The following is a 19,291-nucleotide window of genomic DNA, read 5'->3' as shown; positions in this document are numbered from 1 at the left end:
TTTTCCAAAATTCACTTAAATTTTTCAAATTAATTTTTCTAGAAATTCTTTAAACAAATTCTCTAGTTGAACCACTGACTTTAGGTTTGAACCACTTGTACTTTAATTAACTGACTAATTAATAAAATCTATCAAATCAAAATTCACAATAACACTATATTTAACTCATAAATATTAAATAATAATATTTACGGGCTCAATAGTTGAAATTGTGGTCTCAAAACTACTATTTCAAACACCATTAAAAAATGGGATGTTACAATACTCTTCCAAATAAAAGAACTTTACCTTCTAATGAATCAAGAAACCCTTCATTCAGGAAATATTTGGCTTTGAAAATACGGAACAAAAGAGACTCAATCAAAGTGAGAAATCTCCTCCCTTGTTTTCCGAGCAATGCTAAATTGAAGCAGTAAAGGTTGTGGAACCCCATTCCGCTGTACTTTTTAGGAACACAAAGACAATCCCAAGAAACCCAATGAATCTTTTGACGATCACCATCAGAATTACACCAAAATAAATTCATCATTTTCTGCAAGTTGTCACAGGAATTATGAGGCAACAATAAAACACTCATGCTATAGACAAGGATAGCCTAAGCCACAGTTTTAATTTCTTTTCCAACTGTAGGAAGGAACATGTGTTTCCAACTAAGGATTCATTTTCTGAAATTCTCTCTAATGAAAGCAAAAACATGCTTCTTATTATGCTTAGTAAGTAACAATAAGCCCAAGTATCTTCCATGATTGAGAGGAGTAGTAATTTCAAAGATAGTACAATTTTTTAACCGAATATGTTGTTTAGCATTTGAACTAAACATAATACCGGATTTGGTAAGTTGATGGCTTGTCCAAAAGCCTCATCGTATTGAATGAGCATATCCTTTACCATCCTAGCCTCCACCCAGTAGCTCAAAAAAATAAAAATCTATGTTGAAAAATCAGAAATTTGAAACCATAATGCTCCCTCGACCTATATTGATACCATCAAATTGCCTCTACTCCTCACTTTTCGCAACCAATAGCTAAATCCCTTTGTGCACAAAATAAACAAATACAATGAAATCAGGTCACCCTAATGAAGACCATTGTGAGGAGAAATAGGACCAAGCTCAATACCATTAAAAGAAACAAAATATTTAACCAAGGAAACATAGAGCACCATCCAATCAACCTAACCTTTATGGAACGCCATACGTTCAACAATGAACATAAGAAAAGACTAGTCCACTTGGACATAAGCTATATTAATGTCAATCTTTAAAGCAGCTTCCACAGAAGAGCCTTAAATTTTATTCTCCATATGATGGATGATTTCGAAGGACACCAGAACATTATTTGTAATAAGACGCCATGGCACTAATGCCGATTCATTCTGAGAAGTAAGCTTAGGCAAAAGCAGTTTTAAACAATTGGCGATTACTTTAGCCGCCAATTTATAAAAAACATTGCACAAAACGATGGGTTTGAGATCTTTTAAAGAAGTGGGCTTTTACTTCTTAAGAATAAAGATGATAATGGTGTCATTAACCTTTGCTAGGACTCCCCTCAATTAAGCCAATCATATCATTTTGTAAACACACCTCGCCAATAATAAACCAACACTTTTAGTAAAATGCAAAATTCATGCCATCAAGCCTTGACTCTTTATCAGGATGCATTTTAAACAAAGTTCTCCTAAATTCCTCAGGTTTGAATGGGGTAATCAAATAGTTATTATCTGCCTTAGTAACTCAAAAGTCAAAACTTCAAAAAGCAGTAAAATTTAAGCTGAGAGAAATTGAATACAAGTACATGAAATAATCAAGGACAATTGATACATACCAGGAACATCAGTACACTATCGCCCACCATCATCATAAAGCATCAAAATATAATTGACCTATTGTCGATTGCTAGCCTATGCATGAAAAAAAATAGAGTTCACATCACTATGAGGCGTCAATAACTCCTTTGTTCATTGTTTCCAAAAAACTTCCTCTTGTGCTAACAATATACCCAACTCATATCTGAGCCAAAGTAAGTCATCACCATTAGTCCCAGAATCTCACAATTCAGACGACCCATCTTTAAATTTTTTTTTAGTTCTTCCCTAAAAGTTGCTCTCAATGTTTCCTTCAAACGAGTAAGAGAAGTTGTACTAGAAGTAAGATGATTAATAATTGGATCCCTTAATCTAATAGACCATGCTCCTTCAATAATTGAGAAGAAACCCGACTCACTGAACCAACTATTTTCAACCAAACGAAGGTTTTTGTGTAAAAAAACTCTTTTGTCCCATCAATTTAATAAGAGAATGATATGAGACAGTATTGGTGATATTATACATGTAATACCCAAAAATATAGGGGTTTAATTGTAAAGAATGACTAAATAATTGAATAGGCTTGTGGTTGAGTTATTAGTGAACTCCTTAGAGGTCCTAGGTTCTATCCACCCTTTCCCATTTCTTTACAGTTTATTTTCAGCAACCAAAGATGAAAATCACATTAGAATATATATTAATTAGAGTAGAAACTAAATAGTAATGGGCACTAGCCAAAATGATTAAGCAACACTCGTTCCCCCTTGCTTGCCCAAGTTCAAGTTACACCTTCCTCTCCATATTCTTTTAATTTCGGTAGAAAAGGGAAAATTGCCATGCAGCTCCCTAAGATTTCCAAACTTTAATTATTTACTCCAATATTTCCTAATTAGATATAGATTTTAATATCTTTCCAACCCTAAATAGGTTTTTTTTTCTCTTCTCTTTACATTCTTATTTTTCTCTTATTTTCCCTTTTCGTTTATCAACCTTTACATCTTTTAGCTGAGAATTATTTTGATATCTCGACTCAAAATCGATTTCTGTTAACTCATTTTCATCATTAGTTTCATAATTTTTGACAATCACATCCCGTATTTTCATCAAAAGTTAATATTTGATTTAGGTACCTCAAACTAGATTTGATTGAAAGAGTCGTTTCTCGAGATCCCAAAGATAGGTGTGTGTTCTTTTACAAGTGAATCGGAACAAACAGTGTCTCTAATTAAGGAAACATGGGTGTGTGAACCAACCATGTGGGCCACATGCCCCCTCACACGCCATGTCCCCTTGAAATCCTAAGTTTTCTGATTCTCATACGACCCAAGACCCTTCACACGGTCTGCCACACGATTGTGTCTCCCCTATAGGTTGATTTTGCAAATACCACATGGCCACAATTTGTCACACCGCCTAGCCACATAGTCGTGTACCTCATCCATACGGTCCAAAGCTTTCCACATGGTCTAGTCACATGGTAGTGTGTCCCTTATTTTCCAAATTTTATAGTTTTGCCCCTATTTTTTGGATTTTATAATTTTTTCCAAAATTTTATATTTTGTTCAGTTTAGTACCTAATTGGGTCCCAAATTGTGTTTAGTGTTTTATTTTGTTCAATTAAGCCCTTGATAATATGATTTGTAGTTAACCCATTTTTCCCGGGCCCATTTAAGGTATTAAAATGAGCCAAACAAATAGGCCCAAATAAATTAAAATAAATAAATAAATAAAGAATCCAAATTTAAGAGCCCAGTGTCTGGTTACAAATATTTGGGCCTAAATTAAATTAAACCCAAACCCCTTAATCTAGACCTAACCCAATTACATAAAACAGCCCAAAAGAACTATACCAAAAATCCCTAGCCCGATTTACAAAAGGCCCAAACCTGAAAGGATCCAAAAGGAATCTTAGCAGCCGAGAGCACCAGAAGCTTCTGGAACATGCCAGAACAGCGCCAGGGGGTCGGGCTCCCACGAGCGATTTCCCTGCACGGCCTCTTTCACGCGTGCCTCTCCCTACTCCTCCGTACGGCCATACCTGCAACAGAATACAGGAGAAGAAAGCAGGCTAATAGAATAACAGAAATGACAGCCAGAAAATATGATTTTCATTATTTTTTTCCATTTTATTTATTTTGTAAATTCGGCTATAAAAAGCCATTGATGTAATCTGTAAAAAATTACGCACACACACTATACGCATACTTAATATAACAGTTCAAAAAACGATTTCAAAAGGTGATTTTTTTTTTCCTTTCTCCTTTTAATTCTCTGTTCTTTTTACCTATTTCCAATGATCTTTTTATCATTTACATCTTAAAAGCAGAAGTAAAAGAAAAAGAGTGATCTTACCTTGCGAATAGGCCGTTGGTTCTCTTTACTTCATTTAAATCGAAGTCTGGAGAGAACCTCAAGGCTAAGAATCGACTCTTCGAGGCCTTGAAACTGTTGACCGCCGTCGTGGTGGTGGATCGATGTTGAGGCTAAAAGGGGTCTAGGGTTTGCTGGTGGAGAAGAAATGAGGCTAGGGTTTGGGTTCGGCCGAATATGTTGGTTTAAGCCTTTATATAGGACCACAAACGGCACCGTTTTAAGCTTTGCCCAATAGCTCTCAAAACGGTGTCATGTTGATCATACCCGGCCCGATTCGATCTTTTACCCCTAAGATCCGCACGTTTTTGCGGAGAGGGGATAATTTCACGATTGGTCCTTCCCTTTTTGTAAGGGCATTCAATTGCGCCTTATTTATTTCATTTTTTTTATTTTGGCTTTGTAATTTACACATATTTGCAATTTGATCCATGCCTAAACACTGCGTTTTGGGATCTAAATTATTTACTGCTTTAGTCCCTGTGTATTCGTGCGCATTGCGCATAGGTCCCTATTCTAATCCCAATAGTTTATTCTATTTGTAAATTGTCCCTCTTATTTTAATTCAATTTTTAATTTAGTTTTCTATTTGTAACACACGCCACTTTAAAATACATTTAATATATTTTTTTATATATGTGTTGATCTATTTTAATATTTTTTCTGTTTTCATTTGTATAATTAGGTTGAATTTCTTCTTTATATCATATAGTTTTAACACTTTGCATAATATTTGTCTCAAATCTTTTTATGTACATGTACTTATATTATTTTATTTGAATCTTTTATTCATTATTATTTTGAAAATCCATTTGTTTTTTTGTATGTGTGTTAAACCATTTTGATAACCTTACTTTATTCTATAAAATCATTATTCTGAAATTTGTATTTATATCATACTATTTTAACTATTTACATAATGTTTTGTTTAAATATTGTTTGTGTATATTTGTACATATATTATTTTAATGGAGTTTTTATTGTTTTAAGATCCATTTAATGTTTTTATGTATATATGCAGCTATTTTAGGAACCTCATTTTGTGTTTATAAAATTACTATTTTAGAATTCTTCTTTATATTATATTATTCTAATAGATTATATAGTATTTCATTTAAATGCTTTTACGTATATTTGTACATATATAATTTGTAGATTAACTTAATTTTATATGCATTATTGACTTCATGCTATTTTTACAAATAATTATTCTTAAATCTATTTATATATGTATATGTTTTGTAAACCTATTGTGTGTTTCCTAAAATTATGTTTTATTATGTATTCTTGCTATTATTTTATATTTTATATATTATTAAATTTTCCTTTAGTGTATGTATTTTAACTAACGTTTTTAATATTTTGTATATTATTTGGTTTAAAAATATTTATTCTATAATACATATTTTAATGATTATATATATGTCTCTAATCTGTTTCCACAAATAAATTCAAAATCATTAATTCATCAATTTATATATTATATATTATGTGTTCATCATTATTTTAAAATTGTCTTATACCACGTTGACTTCTAATTTCCATTTTGTTTTGTATATGTTTTGTTGATTGTTTTATATTGTGCCATATCTATTGTTGTTGCATGTTATTTATTCATTGTTTTATTTGTTCTATTAATTGTTCTCCATCCATGCTTAAAAATTTGGTTACATCTTTCTCAGATTAGTTGTAGTTAATTGTTTGCTTTAGTAGTTGGTTAGATAACGTTGTGTCATCTTTATTCGCTAAGTATTGCACTTTATGTGTGCATATTATTTCATGTTTATAATTTTTTTTATACAAATGTTGCTTTGTAATGTCCATTTTTTTAAATAATTAATTATTCCATCTCATTTTAAAACAAATAAATGTGTTTTGAGCTAATTTTCAATTCTCTTTATTATTCAAAGATTCTAAAATAGGGCAATATTCAATATTTGGAAATTCGGGAAATCGTGCCCTATTGTGCTGGATATGATTTTTCGTCGGACTACATATTTAGACACCCTTTTATAATTTTTGGCGTATGAGCTTTTGAAAGTAAAAAAATCAATCGTATTTTTAATGGTATAAAGGATTGTGTCCAATCGTGCTGATATGATGTTGCATACTGTTAAAACGAGAGAATTTTGACGTTCAATTTGAACCACTTAAGTGTTTTAATAAGAACCATATTTCAAAATTCCTTTTTTTTTTTAAAAAAATCTAGACATAAGGATATCACTTAATCAATTTGGTACCAGTTTTTGGGCGTATTGAGGGTGTTAACCCTTCCTCATACGTAACTGGCTCCCGAACCCATTTTTTTTACGTGGACCAAAATTGATTTAAATGGTACAAAATGTTTTTGTAGGTGACCCAATCACACCTAAACAAAAAGATTGGTGACGACTCCACATTTTTGTTTTAAAAGTCAATCCCTGTTTTTCTTCAAAATAAAAAATGGTTTCGACAGCTTGGTGACTCCACTGGGGATTGAACAAGAGAGTCAAGCTATAAAATTGATTATTTTCTGTCTTTTTGTTTAAAGTTGAAAAATTCATTTTAAAATCATGATTCTTTGTTGCATTTGTTTGTATGATTGTTGCGGTCCAAGTCTTGTAGAATAATATTGCATTGCATTGCATGACCCTTGCAGTTATACCTTTAAGTGGGAGTGAGAAGCTATGCCTCCGTGAGGTTTTCACCTCCGTATGGGCTAGTGGATTGCTTCCGGGATACATCTATACCTATGATTTCGTGAGATTTTCATCTCCGCATGGTCATAGGGAAATGTATTCCCCTGAACCGAACTCGATCCATATGAGCCTATAATGGGTGAGGATTGAGGAATCTGCTGGTTCAGGTACCTTCTCTTTAGAATCGAGCCACATATAGTGAACCCTAAGAGCCTTCTTTAGGTGGAGCTAGGTTAAACTTTAGTAGTTGCCCATATATGTGTTTTAATCATCTTTGTTTTGCTTGTATTTTATTATTTATATCTGATACTGACTTGTTGTGTTTTGTTTTGATTGTGTTTTGCATAACATTGCATACTAAAGGAGGTGTTGATTCGTATTCGATTACTAAGTTAGAAGATTTAACATGGAGAATGAATTTCTTGATAAATTTGAGGATAATGCGGTTGTCCGTGCGTGGTCAGAGAAGTTACAATCAGAGAAAAGGGATAGCCTGGTAGAAGGATATACATCAGAGTTGCAGAACTTCACTCGCATCAATGTGACATAGAATGAGTTGCAAGAGTTGCGAGATATATGGGTTCGCTGGGATGAGGGAACCAAATAGTTGTTCTATTAGAGTTATGGTGATATAGCCTACTTGCTTGATATTAAGGTGGACAAGCATCTGTTTCGAGTGATGGCTCAATTTTGGAATTCTACTTACAAGTGTTTCACTTTTGGGGAAGTGGATTTGGTGCCTACTGTGGAAGAATATACTATCCTGCTGAGGTGTTCAAAAGTTCAAGTCAGAAAAGCTTATGCTAAGGTTTTTAATGGTCCAACTTTTGCAAAGAAATTGATGACTATTTCGGGGATGAATGAGCCTTGGGTCACTACTTGAATTCAACAAAAGGGGGATAGTAAATGAATTCCTTGGGAGAATTTGAGAGATTTGGTCTTAACAAATCTAGATGAAATGAAGAGGGTCGATATCTTCGCCTTAAGCATTTATGGATTGGTGATTTTTCCTAAGGCTTTAAGGCACGTGGATGAGGCAGTCACTGACTTATTCGATCGTCTTGAGAAGGGAATCACACATGTACCTGCAATACTGGCTGAGACGTCAGATCCTTGAGCATGTGTAGGAAGGCAGGTGAGGGGAGATTTATTGGATGTGCACAGTTGTTGATGGTTTGGTTTCATGGGCATTTTTAGAAAGTGAACAGGGTTTCTTATTGGGTCTTCTCTGAAAGCTATTCCCCATTAAAGGAGGAGGCAGCTATGCAAAAAAGAGATGATATTTCAAAGGAGAAATGGATAGAAATTCTTCAAAATCTCAAGGAGGAGGATATAGAGTAGAGAGCTTTTTGGATGGTTCTTGATGAGATCCTGTATCGATGTGGGAACTTTGATTGGGTACCATTGTCAGGAATTTGGGGAGCCACTGGATATACTCCTTTGCTGGCATTAAGGCAGTATAAATAGAGACAGTTTATACCCACGACTTACAGGCTTGCTTAGTGTGAATTCCCATATAAAGGTGACCACTATAAGAAGAAAGTTCGGGAACTATCTGATGCCTGGAAGCAAACTCACTGGATGAAGAGGTTGGCTATTGGTTCTATGGTGACACCTGAATACAATGGATGGTTTAGAAAAAGGGTCAATGACAATATTCCTAGACCATGTGTAGAAAGCACCAGACCAATGCAGGAACAATTACAAGTCGCCCCGTCAGAGTTGGAAATTATAAGGGAAGACTTTGAGAAGAAGAGTTTTGAGCTTGGGAAAAGGATCAAGCAGTTGGAGGAAGAGAAAATGAACTTAAAATTAGATGTGGAGGTTCAGAAGTTAGAGGCAGAAAAGTTACAGAAAAGGAAGATTGAAGTGGAGGAGGATTTGGAAAGTTTAAAGACAGATTATAAGAAGTTGCGCCTGTTGATGAGGATTACTGGGTTAGGTAAAACGTCAGAACAATGGCATTAGGAAGCTCGAGAAGAAAAGACTAAGGTAGATCAGTGGGAAAAGAGGTTCCAGAAGGCTCAAACTCGAAACGAGGCCTTGGAAAAAAGTTTGTCGGAGAGTAAAAATGAACAAGATGAATTAAAGGCTAGAGTAGCGGAACTGGAGAGATCTCTATGTCTGTATCAGAATCGCAATTCTATGACGGAGTTGAGAGCAAGCTTAAGCAAGATCGAAGAGATGAAAGGGAAAATAGAAGAATTAGGGACGGCATTGCAAAGTTGTGAAATAAGGATCGAGTTCTTGGAGGCAAATGAGGAGCAATGGAAGGGTCAGCTTCATCACTCTTAAGACGAAGTTAGAAGCGGTGATTACATCATGGGAGAAGCTATAACACAAATTCGAGAAGTAGCTGATTACTTGCAGACTTTGACGGTATAGGCAGACGTATTAAGTGTAAAATATGAGTTTGGGTCAGATAGGGGACAATAACTAGCTTCATTGCTTAGGAAAATCAAGGCTCTAAGCATTAGGGTGAAGTCTTATTTCTAACTCAATTTTATGTAAAGAATTTTATTTTCTAGTAAAGTTTTCTAAATGAAATTGAATCAGAATTGATGCCTCCTTTGCATTCATGCATTTGCATTACATTACATCATATGCATTAAAGGCTATAACAAGATTTTAATTTATTTAAAAATTATTTCAGTAATCTGGAAACCAACAAAAACACACCAAATACACATCCCTACGGTACAAGGAAAAAGACCAAGTCAATGGAAAAAAGGCTTAAAAAGTTAGAGCAAATGTAAAAGGCTATGCAAGAACAAATGCAGTCACAGATGCAAGAGCAGTTGGCTAAGATTCAGCAAGAGATGAAAGAACAAATGATGGAGTCCCAAAGAGAGATAATGAATCAGTTGTCCCAATTGCTGATGGGAAGAGTGGATAAGGGAAAATGTCCTATGGATAATGTTGGGGAAAATAATGAAGACCCTTAATATCCTCCTGGCTTCACTTCTACACATGTGCAGACACAACCTGAGATTAATTTGCAAAAACCATCTGTTACGATCAGGCCTCATCAATTTCAAGCTGGAGTTTCAGTACCAATGAATTTTTAAGCTAGCTCAGGTTTTAATCCTGGTAATAACTCGAATAATCCAATGGTGCCTAATTTGGATAAAGTTGCGTAGAGGAAAGGGCAAGGATGGAATCACAGAAACAGTTGGAGGAGCGGTGTAAATGGTTGGAGGAAAAGGTCAAGGCAATGGAAGGAATTGATAGACATCCTGGAGTCGATGCAAAAGATCTGAATTTGGTCCCAGACTTAGTACTTTCATACAAGTTCAAGATGCCAGAATTTGAGAAGTACAATGGAACGAGCTGTCCTGAAGCTTATATCACTATGTTTTGCAGAAGAATGACTGGGTATGTTAATAATGATCAATTATTGATCCATTGCTTCCAAGACAGTTTGGTGGGAGTAGCAGCTAAATGGTACAATCATTTGGTCGAAATAGAATTAGTTCATAGAGAGATTTGGCACAAGCATTTATGAAGCAGTACAACCATGTAACGGATATGACTCCTGATAGAATTACTCTACAGAATATGGAGAAGAAACCAAATGAAAGTTTTAAGCAGTATGCACAGAGATGGAGAGAAGTAGCCATCCAAGTCCAGCCACCGCTCTTAGAGAAGGAAACTACAATGCTCTTTATTAATACCTTAAAAGCTCCGTTCATAACTCACATGCTAGGAAGTGCTACAAGGAGCTTTGCGGATGTGGTCATGACAGGAGAAATGATTGAGAATGCCTTAAGAAATGGAAGGATAGATATAGAAGAAAGTACAAAAAGGTCTGTGCCACGGAAAAAGGAGAATGAGGTGAACAATGCAAATGTGGGGTATTCAAAGTCTGTTACTGTAAGTCAACCAAAGGCCATAACTACTGGTCAGGGTTCATCAAGGCAGGAATCTGGAGCAAGGAAAAACAGTGAAAAGCTTCAATTTATACCAATCCCCATGACTTATAAAGAATTGTATTAAAGTTTGTTTGACAGACATGTGGTGGCATCTTTTTATCTAAAGCCATTACAACCTTCATTCCCTAATTGGTACGATGCCAATGTTCAATGTGAGTATCATGCAGGAATCGTAGGGCATTCAATAGAAAATTGCACTATTTTTAAGAAGCTAGTTGAGAGATTTATTCAGATGGGCATCGTGAAGTTCGATAATACGCCTAGTGCAGAAAATTCGTTACCTAATCATACTGACAGTGGGGTAAACATGATAGATGGAAGTATTGGAAAAAGAATCTAGATGGATATTATGGAAGCAAAAGCTCCTTTGAAATTGGTCTGAAAGGAGATGGTAAAACAGGGGTTAGTTACTTCGAATTCAGAAGGAAGTGATGATGAGATAGAGAATTATTGTGAGTTCCATCATGAAGAGGGACATAGAATTCAGGAATGCGAAGAGTTCAGAGCTGTTATTCAGGGCCAAATGGATAACAAGGAGATAGAATTTTATGAGGAGGTTAAGGAGGAAAGTTATATATGTGCGTCGGAATCTACAATGAATGTCCCAAAATTCAATCGTCCTGTGGTCATTATTTCACGTCCTAAGAATGAAGCAGGAATTCAGATGACACCGAAGATCAAAATTCAGAAGCCAGCGATTTTCTCTTACAAGGATAGAAAAAAGGTTCCTTGAAATTATGATTGTAATGTGACAGTCCCGGGAAAGAAGAGTTCGGTCAGCCCGTTAAGGGAGGATCAAAATATAGGTTCTCACACGCGCAGTAGAAGATGATATGATTTGACAAGTGCCTGAACAAAGCCTGTAAAAGGAAAAGATTTGACAGTCGAACAAAAAGGGGAAAAGTAGTCGAACCTGAGGTGCCTGTTAATGAACTGGTGAAAGAATAAGAAGCTAAGGAATTCTTGAAATTTCTGAAGCACAGTGAGTACAGTGTGGTGGAACAGTTGCATAAACAACCAGACCGCATATCTATATTAGCTTTGCTTCTAAGCTCAGAAGTACATCGAAGTGCATTGATGAAACTGCTAAATGAGACATATGTGACTAATGATATTTCTGTCAACAAGTTGGACTGGTTAGTGAATAACATAAGTGCTGATAACTTCATCTTCTTCAATGATGACGAGATACCACCAAGAGGAATGGGATCTACAAAAACTTTGCATATAACTACTAGATGTAAAGGATATACATTGCCTGGGGTTCTGGTTGACAATGGGTCAGCATTGAATGTATTTCCCTTGTCCATGTTAAACAGGTTACCTGTGGATAGCTCACACATGAAGGGATGTCAGAATATAGTGCGAGCATTTGATGGCACAGAAAGGAGAGTCGTGGGAAGAATAGAAATGCCTTTGCTGATTGGCCCAATTACGTATGAGGTAGATTTCTTAGTAATGGATATTAAGCCCTCTTACAATTGCTTGTTGGGGAGACCTTGGATACGGCAGGGGCAGTGCCTTCGTCATTACATCAGAAGTTAAAGCTAGTATCAAAAGGGCGGTTGGTAATGATAAATGCTGAAGAGGATATTATTGTAGCTGTAAGCAGTGACGCACCATATTTAGAGGCAGATGATGAAGCTATTGAGTGTTATTTTCGATCTTTGGATTTTTTGAATGCAACATTCATCACTGAGGGAAGTAGAATTTTGGAGCCGAAAATGTCTAAAACTACGGTGATGGGTTTACAGTTGATGGTAGGACGTGGAGTTTTACCAGGAAAGGGACTTGGGAGATGTCTCCAGGGAAGAATTGCAGTTCCAATGCTGAAAGACAAGCATGATCGCTTTGGTTTGGGGTTCAAGCCAGATGCAAGACAAAGGAAAAGGATCTGGAAAGAAGGCAGGAAAGAAGAAGAGCACGTGTGAGTGGTGGAGAAATTAAGTGGGAACTCATGATAATTCCTCACATTTCTAGGACTTACGTATCAGAAGGGATTATTTATCCTGAACAAGGGATGTCAGAGAAAGAAAACGTGGAAGGAGAATTGGAAAATGTGTACATCAATGCCATATTTAAAGAGACAATTGAAGAGGGGATTTCGTCAAATATTCATCCATATGAGCCTGGGAGTGTTCTAGACAATTGGTCTATAGAATACCTTCCTGTAGTTTTTAGAGCTTACTCAGAGTGATGTTCAAAACAAACTTGTTGTTTTAAGCCTAGAGACAATAAAGATTTCTTTGTGAAATAGGCTCATGTTCAAACATCATTATTTTAATGAAATACATTTTTGCTATTATTTTGAGCAAACATTCTTTTATTCTTTTTGCAAGCAATTATGTTATTTTTTCATTTAAATAATTATCCTGATTCTTTCTTCAAATATTCTTTTATTTTATTCATAAACATACTATACAAAACAATAATTATCAAATTCATTCATTCTTTGTATATTTTGTACCTATAATAGGTCCCTGGATATCAATATCATGAGTGACGCTGTTACTGACTCAGAATCATTATTTGAGCAAGACATGTGTTTAAAGAGATCTCAGCATTTTGAAGATGACAGAGACTGCGATTTATCTCCGGACTTGTTAAGGATGGTAGAACAAGAGGAAAAAAATTCACCTCATAAAGAAGTAGTGGACATAGTGACTTTGGAAGAGGGAAAAGTTGTAAAAATTAGAACATGCATAACTGAAGAAACAAAGTGAGATCTTGTCAGATTGCTCAAGGAATTCAAAGATGTTTTTGCATGGCCGTACCAGGATATGCCCAGTTTAAGTACTGACATTGTAGTACATCGCCTTCCCATAAAAGAAGATTGCAAGCCAGTACAGCAGAAACTTCGAAGAATGAGGCCAGATATTGTCTTAAAGATAAAAGAGGAAGTCAAAAAGCAATTCGATGTCGGATTCCTTTAGGTGATCAAATACTCAGAATGGGTAGCCAATTTGTGCCTGTCCCCAACAAAGACAGCAAGGTACGGATGTGTGTGGATTATAGAGATCTAAATAAGGCTAGCCCAAAGGACAATTTTCTCTTGCCTCACATTGATATGCTAGTAGAAAATACGGAGGGCTACTCATTGTTTTCCTTTAAGGATGGCTTCTTAAGGTATAATCAGATCAAGCTGCATCCTAAGGACATGGGAAAGACTACTTTCATAACTTTATGGGGCACATTCTGTTATAAAGTGATGCCGTTCGAACTAAAGAATGCTAGAGCGACATATCAAAGGGCCATGGTGACCTTATTTCATGATATGATGCACAAGAAGATCGAGGTTTATGTTGATGATATGATAGTCAAATCCCGTATGAAAAGGAACACATCCACGTGTTGAGAAAGTTGTTCATGAGATTGAGAAAATTTTAGCTAAAGCTTAATCCGACCAAGTGTACCTTTGGGTCTAGATCTGGAAAGCTATTGAGCTTTGTAGTCAGTGAGAGAGGAATTGAGATTGATTCAGACAAAGTCTGGGCTATACAAGAGTTGTCTCCACCGTTCACTCAAAAAGAAGTTCGAGGCTTCCTAGGAAGACTAAATTACATTGCTCGGTTTATTTCTCAATTAACGGAGAAATGTGACCCCATATTTTATCTTCTTAAAAAGCATAACCTAGGAGAATGAGATGACGAATGCCATAGAGCTTTTGATAAAGTTAAAAAATATTTGTCGAGTCCTCCAGTGTTATCACCACCTAGTTCAGACAGGCTATTGATACTGTATTTAACTGTGTTTGGTAATTCTATGGGATGTGTGCTTGGTCAACATGATAAATCAGGAAGAAAAGAAAGGGCGATATATTACCTCAATAAAAAATTCACTGAGTGTGAATTGAGGTATTCGCCAATTGAAAAATTGTGTTGTGCTTTGGTTTGGACAACTCGGAGGTTGAAGCAATACATGTTGTACCATACGACTTGGTTAATTTCAAAGTTGGATCCTCTAAAGTATATGATGGAGTCAAATGCCTTGAATGGGAGGACGGCTAGGTGGAAAATTTTACTTTTTGAATTCGACATAATCTACGTGAGTGAAAAAGCTGTGAAAGGGAGCGCAATAGTAGAGTTTCTAGCCAGTCGAGCTTTAGAAGATTATGAGCCCTTGAATTTTGATTTGCTCAATAAGGAGATAGTGTATGTAGCAGCTATTGAAGAGGACACTACAAAAGATCGCTCTTGGAAATTGAATTTTGATGGAGCCTCAAATGCTATGGGTAATGAAATTGGAGCAGTTTTGGTATCTCCAGGTGGAAATCATTATCCATTCACATGTAAATTGGATTTTGATTGCACGAATAATATGGCAGAGTACGAAGCATGTATCATGGGACTCCGAGCAGCTATAGAGCGTAAGATCAAGTCCCTGGAAGTATATAGAGATTCTGTGCTGGTAATTTACCAACTTCGAGGTGAATGGGAGACAAGAGATTCTAAATTAATCAATTACAGAAGGTTGGTGTTGGGGTTAGTTGAAGAATTTGATGATAGTAGCTTCAATTATCTCCCACATGATGAAAACCAGATGGCTGATGCTTTGGCTGCTTTGGCTTCCACGGTCAAAGTAGGCAGACAAGAAGATGTGAAGCCCATTTAGATGAGTATTTGTCAGGCTCCGTCTTATTGTTATAATATAGAGGAAGAAAAAAGAGATGATCATCCTTGGTATCAGGATATATTGCGATATGTAAGAAATCGTGAATATCCAGGTCAAGCCACGGAGAATGAAAAAAGGACATTGAGAAGGCTCACTTGTGATTATGTTTTAGATGGGGAGATCCTATACAAAAGAAGGAAGGATCAGGTACTTTTGAGATGTGTGGATGTTGTGGAATCCAAGAAAATCTTGGAAGAAGTGCACGAAGGGGTTTGTGGAACACATGCTAATGGGTTTACAATGGTCAGACAATTTATGAGGTTTGGATAGTATTGGTCAACTATGGAAGGAGACTGTACCAATTATGCTAAGAAATGTCATAAATGTCAAATTTATGGTGATAAGATTCATGTACTTCCTTCGCCCCTACATGTTATGACTTCCCCATGGCCATTTTCCAAGTGGGGCATGGATGTCATAGGACCAATCTCACCGAAGGTGTCAAATGGGCATCATTTCATCTTTGTCGTCATTGATTATTTTACCAAGTGGGTGGAGGTTGCTTCATATGCCAATGTAACTATATCGGCAGTCAGCAGATTTTTAAACAAGGAAATTATATGTCGATATGGGATGCCTGAGAGGATCATATCTGATAATGCATTAAATTTGAACAACAGTACAATAGCAGAGGTCTGCACTCAATTTAAGATTAGACACCATAATTCATCACCATATCGCCCAAAAATGAACGGGGCAGTAGAAACAACCAATAAAAATATCAAGAGGATCGCGGGAAAGATGACCAAAACTTACAAAGATTGGCATGAGAAGTTTCCATTTTCCCTCTATGCTTATCGAACATCTTTCAGAACTTCTACTAGGGCAACGCCTTTCTAATTGGTTTATGGAATGGAAGCAGTTCTACCCATTGAGGTGGAGATACCTTCTCTTCGAGTTTTGTCAGAATTGAAGTTGGATGAAGTAGAATGGGTACAGTCTCGATATGATCAGTTGAATTTGATTGAAGCAAAGAGACTAAGAGCTATCCAGCATGGTCAAATGTATAAAAAAAGAATGATGCAGGCTTATAATAAAAAGGTTAGCCCAAGAGAATTTCATGAAGGAGATTTGGTTTTGAAAAAGATTCTTCTTATACAAAAAGATTTCAAAGGAAAATTGATGTCAAATTGGAAGTGGCCTTATGTGGTGAAGAAAGCTTTCTCCAGAGGAGCATTAATCCTAGCCGAAATGGATAGAAAAAACTTGTCTAATCCAGTAAACTCGGATTCAGTCAAAAAGTACTACACCTAGTGAGGGGAAGAAGCCAAAGTGAAAACCCGCATAGGGCGCTTTGAGACCTAATAAAAATGGAAAAGATAAAGGGCCAAAGTGAAAACCCGCAAAGGGCACTTTGAGACTCAATAAAAAAGGGTAAAAAGGAAAATAAAAAAGGAAAAAGGAGAGGCCAAGGTGAAAACCTACAAAGGGCGCCTTGAGACCAAAGGGGATTTGAGTCGAAAACCCAAAAAGGGCGGCTTAAATGTTAATCTAAAGTAGGAAGGCGATGATCTTGCTATACTTGAATTAACAAGGAAGGGGGTATGTTGCATCTTGAGGTATTGACAAAGTACTTTTGATCTTCTAGACACATGTCAAATTTGAATTGGTCTTCAAGAAGTTTGTACGGAGAAGCTCGGTTTGCGATATCAGGGTACCTAGTCTTCATTTTATTTCCAATAAGTTGGCTATCTTTGAATTAGTCTTTCTTTTTCAAAATATACATTCCTAAATTAATGGCCATTTTTGTTCTTTTGATGATTTATTCACTTTGAGCTCAAAATTCAACTCCATTCTTATCCCTTGTTTGATTTTAAACATGTTGCATTGAAATAATGATGAATGAACTATTAATGTTTTCACAATAGAAGTTTTGCATATTACTTAAGAAGTTTCTAGATAATACAGGAACCTGAAACAGGACTATTGTTTAGAATGCACCAAAATTCAAGGACATACTTGAATAAATCGCCTCTTTGGATTTTTGTCCAAATGATGATTGAGAAAAAGGACAATATATGGCGTTGGTGATACAATTTTGAAAAAATGATCAATATACAAAGGAATTATTCTCAAGAAAGGGGAAATTATATTTTGTATCCTTGCAAATATCAAACATGCACATCTGGCCATGACACTCGAGGAGTGAGGTAGCAGATCGAATAGGGGAAAATTCAACTATGAGTTACAATGTTTTTTGTCTCAGAAAGAATAGTAGAAGGGGCATTGGAATTACAGCGGGGCAAGCTTGCTGAGCAGAATATGGTTGTTTCTTTGGGATATTTTGTCAAAATGTTGATTGAGCGAGATGACCGTGTAATACGGCAGGGACAACATACTGATGAACAACGAGTGATGATACCTTAAATTTTAAATTGGAATCATTCTCATTACTGCATATGTCATACCATATTTAGTTAGGAGCATTGGATTCATTTTAATTATAGCATCCTAATTATTTTGAATGAATATGCGCATATAAAATGGAGATTAAAGATGGCGAATCTTATCTCCATATATTGGCAATAGAGCAGATTTAAGCCACCAGCCTTATCTCTCTGAGGTAGCAAGAGAGCAGGTTGAAGAATGAGTCTTATCTTTCTGAAGTAGCAAGAAAGCAGATGGAAGATCTTATCTCCCTGAAGTTGCAGCAGAGCAGATCGAAGATGGAAAATCTTATCTCCATGTATCGACAATGGAGTAGATTTAAGCCCCAAGCCTTATCTCTCTGAGGTAGCAAGAGAGCAGGTTGAAAATAGAGTCTTATCTTCTTGAGGTAGCAAGAAAGCAGACTAAAGATTGAAGATCTTATATCCCTAAATAGTAGCGGAGCAGATCGAAGATGGCGAATCTTATCTCCATGTATCGGCAATGGAGCAGATTTAAGCCCTAAGCCTTATCTCTCTGAGGTAGCAAGAGAGCAGGTTGAAGATTGAGTCTTATCTTCCTGAGGTAGTAAGGAAGCAGACTGAAAATTGAAGATCTTATCTCCCTAAACAGTAGCGGAGTAGATCGAAGATGGTGAATCTTATCTCCATGTATCGGCAATGGAGTAGATTTGAAGCCCCAAGCCTTATCTCTGAGGTAGCAAAAGAGCAAGTTGAAGATTGAGTCTTATCTTCATGAGGTAGCAAGGAAGCAGATTGAAGATTGAAGGTCTTATCTCCCTAAATAGTAGTGGAACAGATCGAGGATGGCGAATCTTATCTCCATGTATTGGCAATGGAGCAGATTTAAGCCACTAGCCCTGTTTCCCTAAGGTTACAGTCAAGCTTCGGCAAAATCGGGCAAAATTGGCCCATTTTGAAGTCTTTGCTCTATTAACCCATTTTTCCCGGGCCCACTTAAGGTATTAAAATAAGCCAAACAAATAGGACCAAATAAATTAAAATAAAAAAACAAATAAAGAATCCAAATTTAAGAGCCCAGTGTCTGGTTACAAATATTTGGGCCTAAATTAAATTAAACCCAAACCTCTTAATCTAGACCTAACCCAATTACATAAAATGGCCCAAAAGAACTATACCCAAAATCCCTAGCCCGATTTACAAAAGGCCCAAACCCGAAAGGACCCAAAAGGAATCTCAGCAGCCGAGAGCACCAGAAGCTTCTGGAACATGCCAGAACAGCACCAGGGGGTCGGGCTCCCACGAGCCATTTCCCCGCACGACCTCTTTCATGCGCACCTCTCCCCGCTCCTCCGTACGGCTATACCTGCAACAGAATACATGAGAAGAAAGCAGGCTAATAGAATAACAGAAATGATAGCCAGAAAATATGATTTTCATTCTTTTTTTTCCCTTTTATTTATTTTGTAAATTTGGCTATAAAAAGCCA

At 36.3% G+C, this 19,291-nt stretch overlaps 1 protein-coding gene across 1 annotated transcript; it reads left to right on the top strand.

The window, feature by feature from the left end:
* The first annotated feature begins 14,755 nt into the window (after positions 1 to 14,755).
* Positions 14,756 to 15,394, top strand: LOC107887955 (uncharacterized). Its single transcript, XM_016812166.1, has 2 exons — positions 14,756 to 15,047; positions 15,141 to 15,394. Exons 1-2 carry the CDS (start codon positions 14,756 to 14,758, stop codon positions 15,392 to 15,394), a joined length of 546 nt encoding a protein of 181 aa, XP_016667655.1.
* Positions 15,395 to 19,291: the final 3,897 nt, after the last annotated feature.

Source organism: Gossypium hirsutum, chromosome A03 (assembly GCF_007990345.1).
Source record: "Gossypium hirsutum isolate 1008001.06 chromosome A03, Gossypium_hirsutum_v2.1, whole genome shotgun sequence".
In the NCBI taxonomy this organism is placed as follows: Eukaryota; Viridiplantae; Streptophyta; class Magnoliopsida; order Malvales; family Malvaceae; genus Gossypium; species Gossypium hirsutum.
The sequence above is the reverse complement of the archived record's forward strand: the minus strand, read 5'-3'. Positions and strand labels throughout refer to the sequence as shown.

Coding starts and splice junctions, on each gene's coding strand:
- LOC107887955 (XM_016812166.1), top strand. CDS start 14,756: ATGGAGTCAAATGCCTTGAATGGGAGGACGGCTAGGTGGAAAATTTTA. Junction 15,048..15,140: donor AGCAGTTTTGGTATCTCCAG/GTGGAAATCATT, acceptor GACTCCGAGCAG/CTATAGAGCGTAAGATCAAG.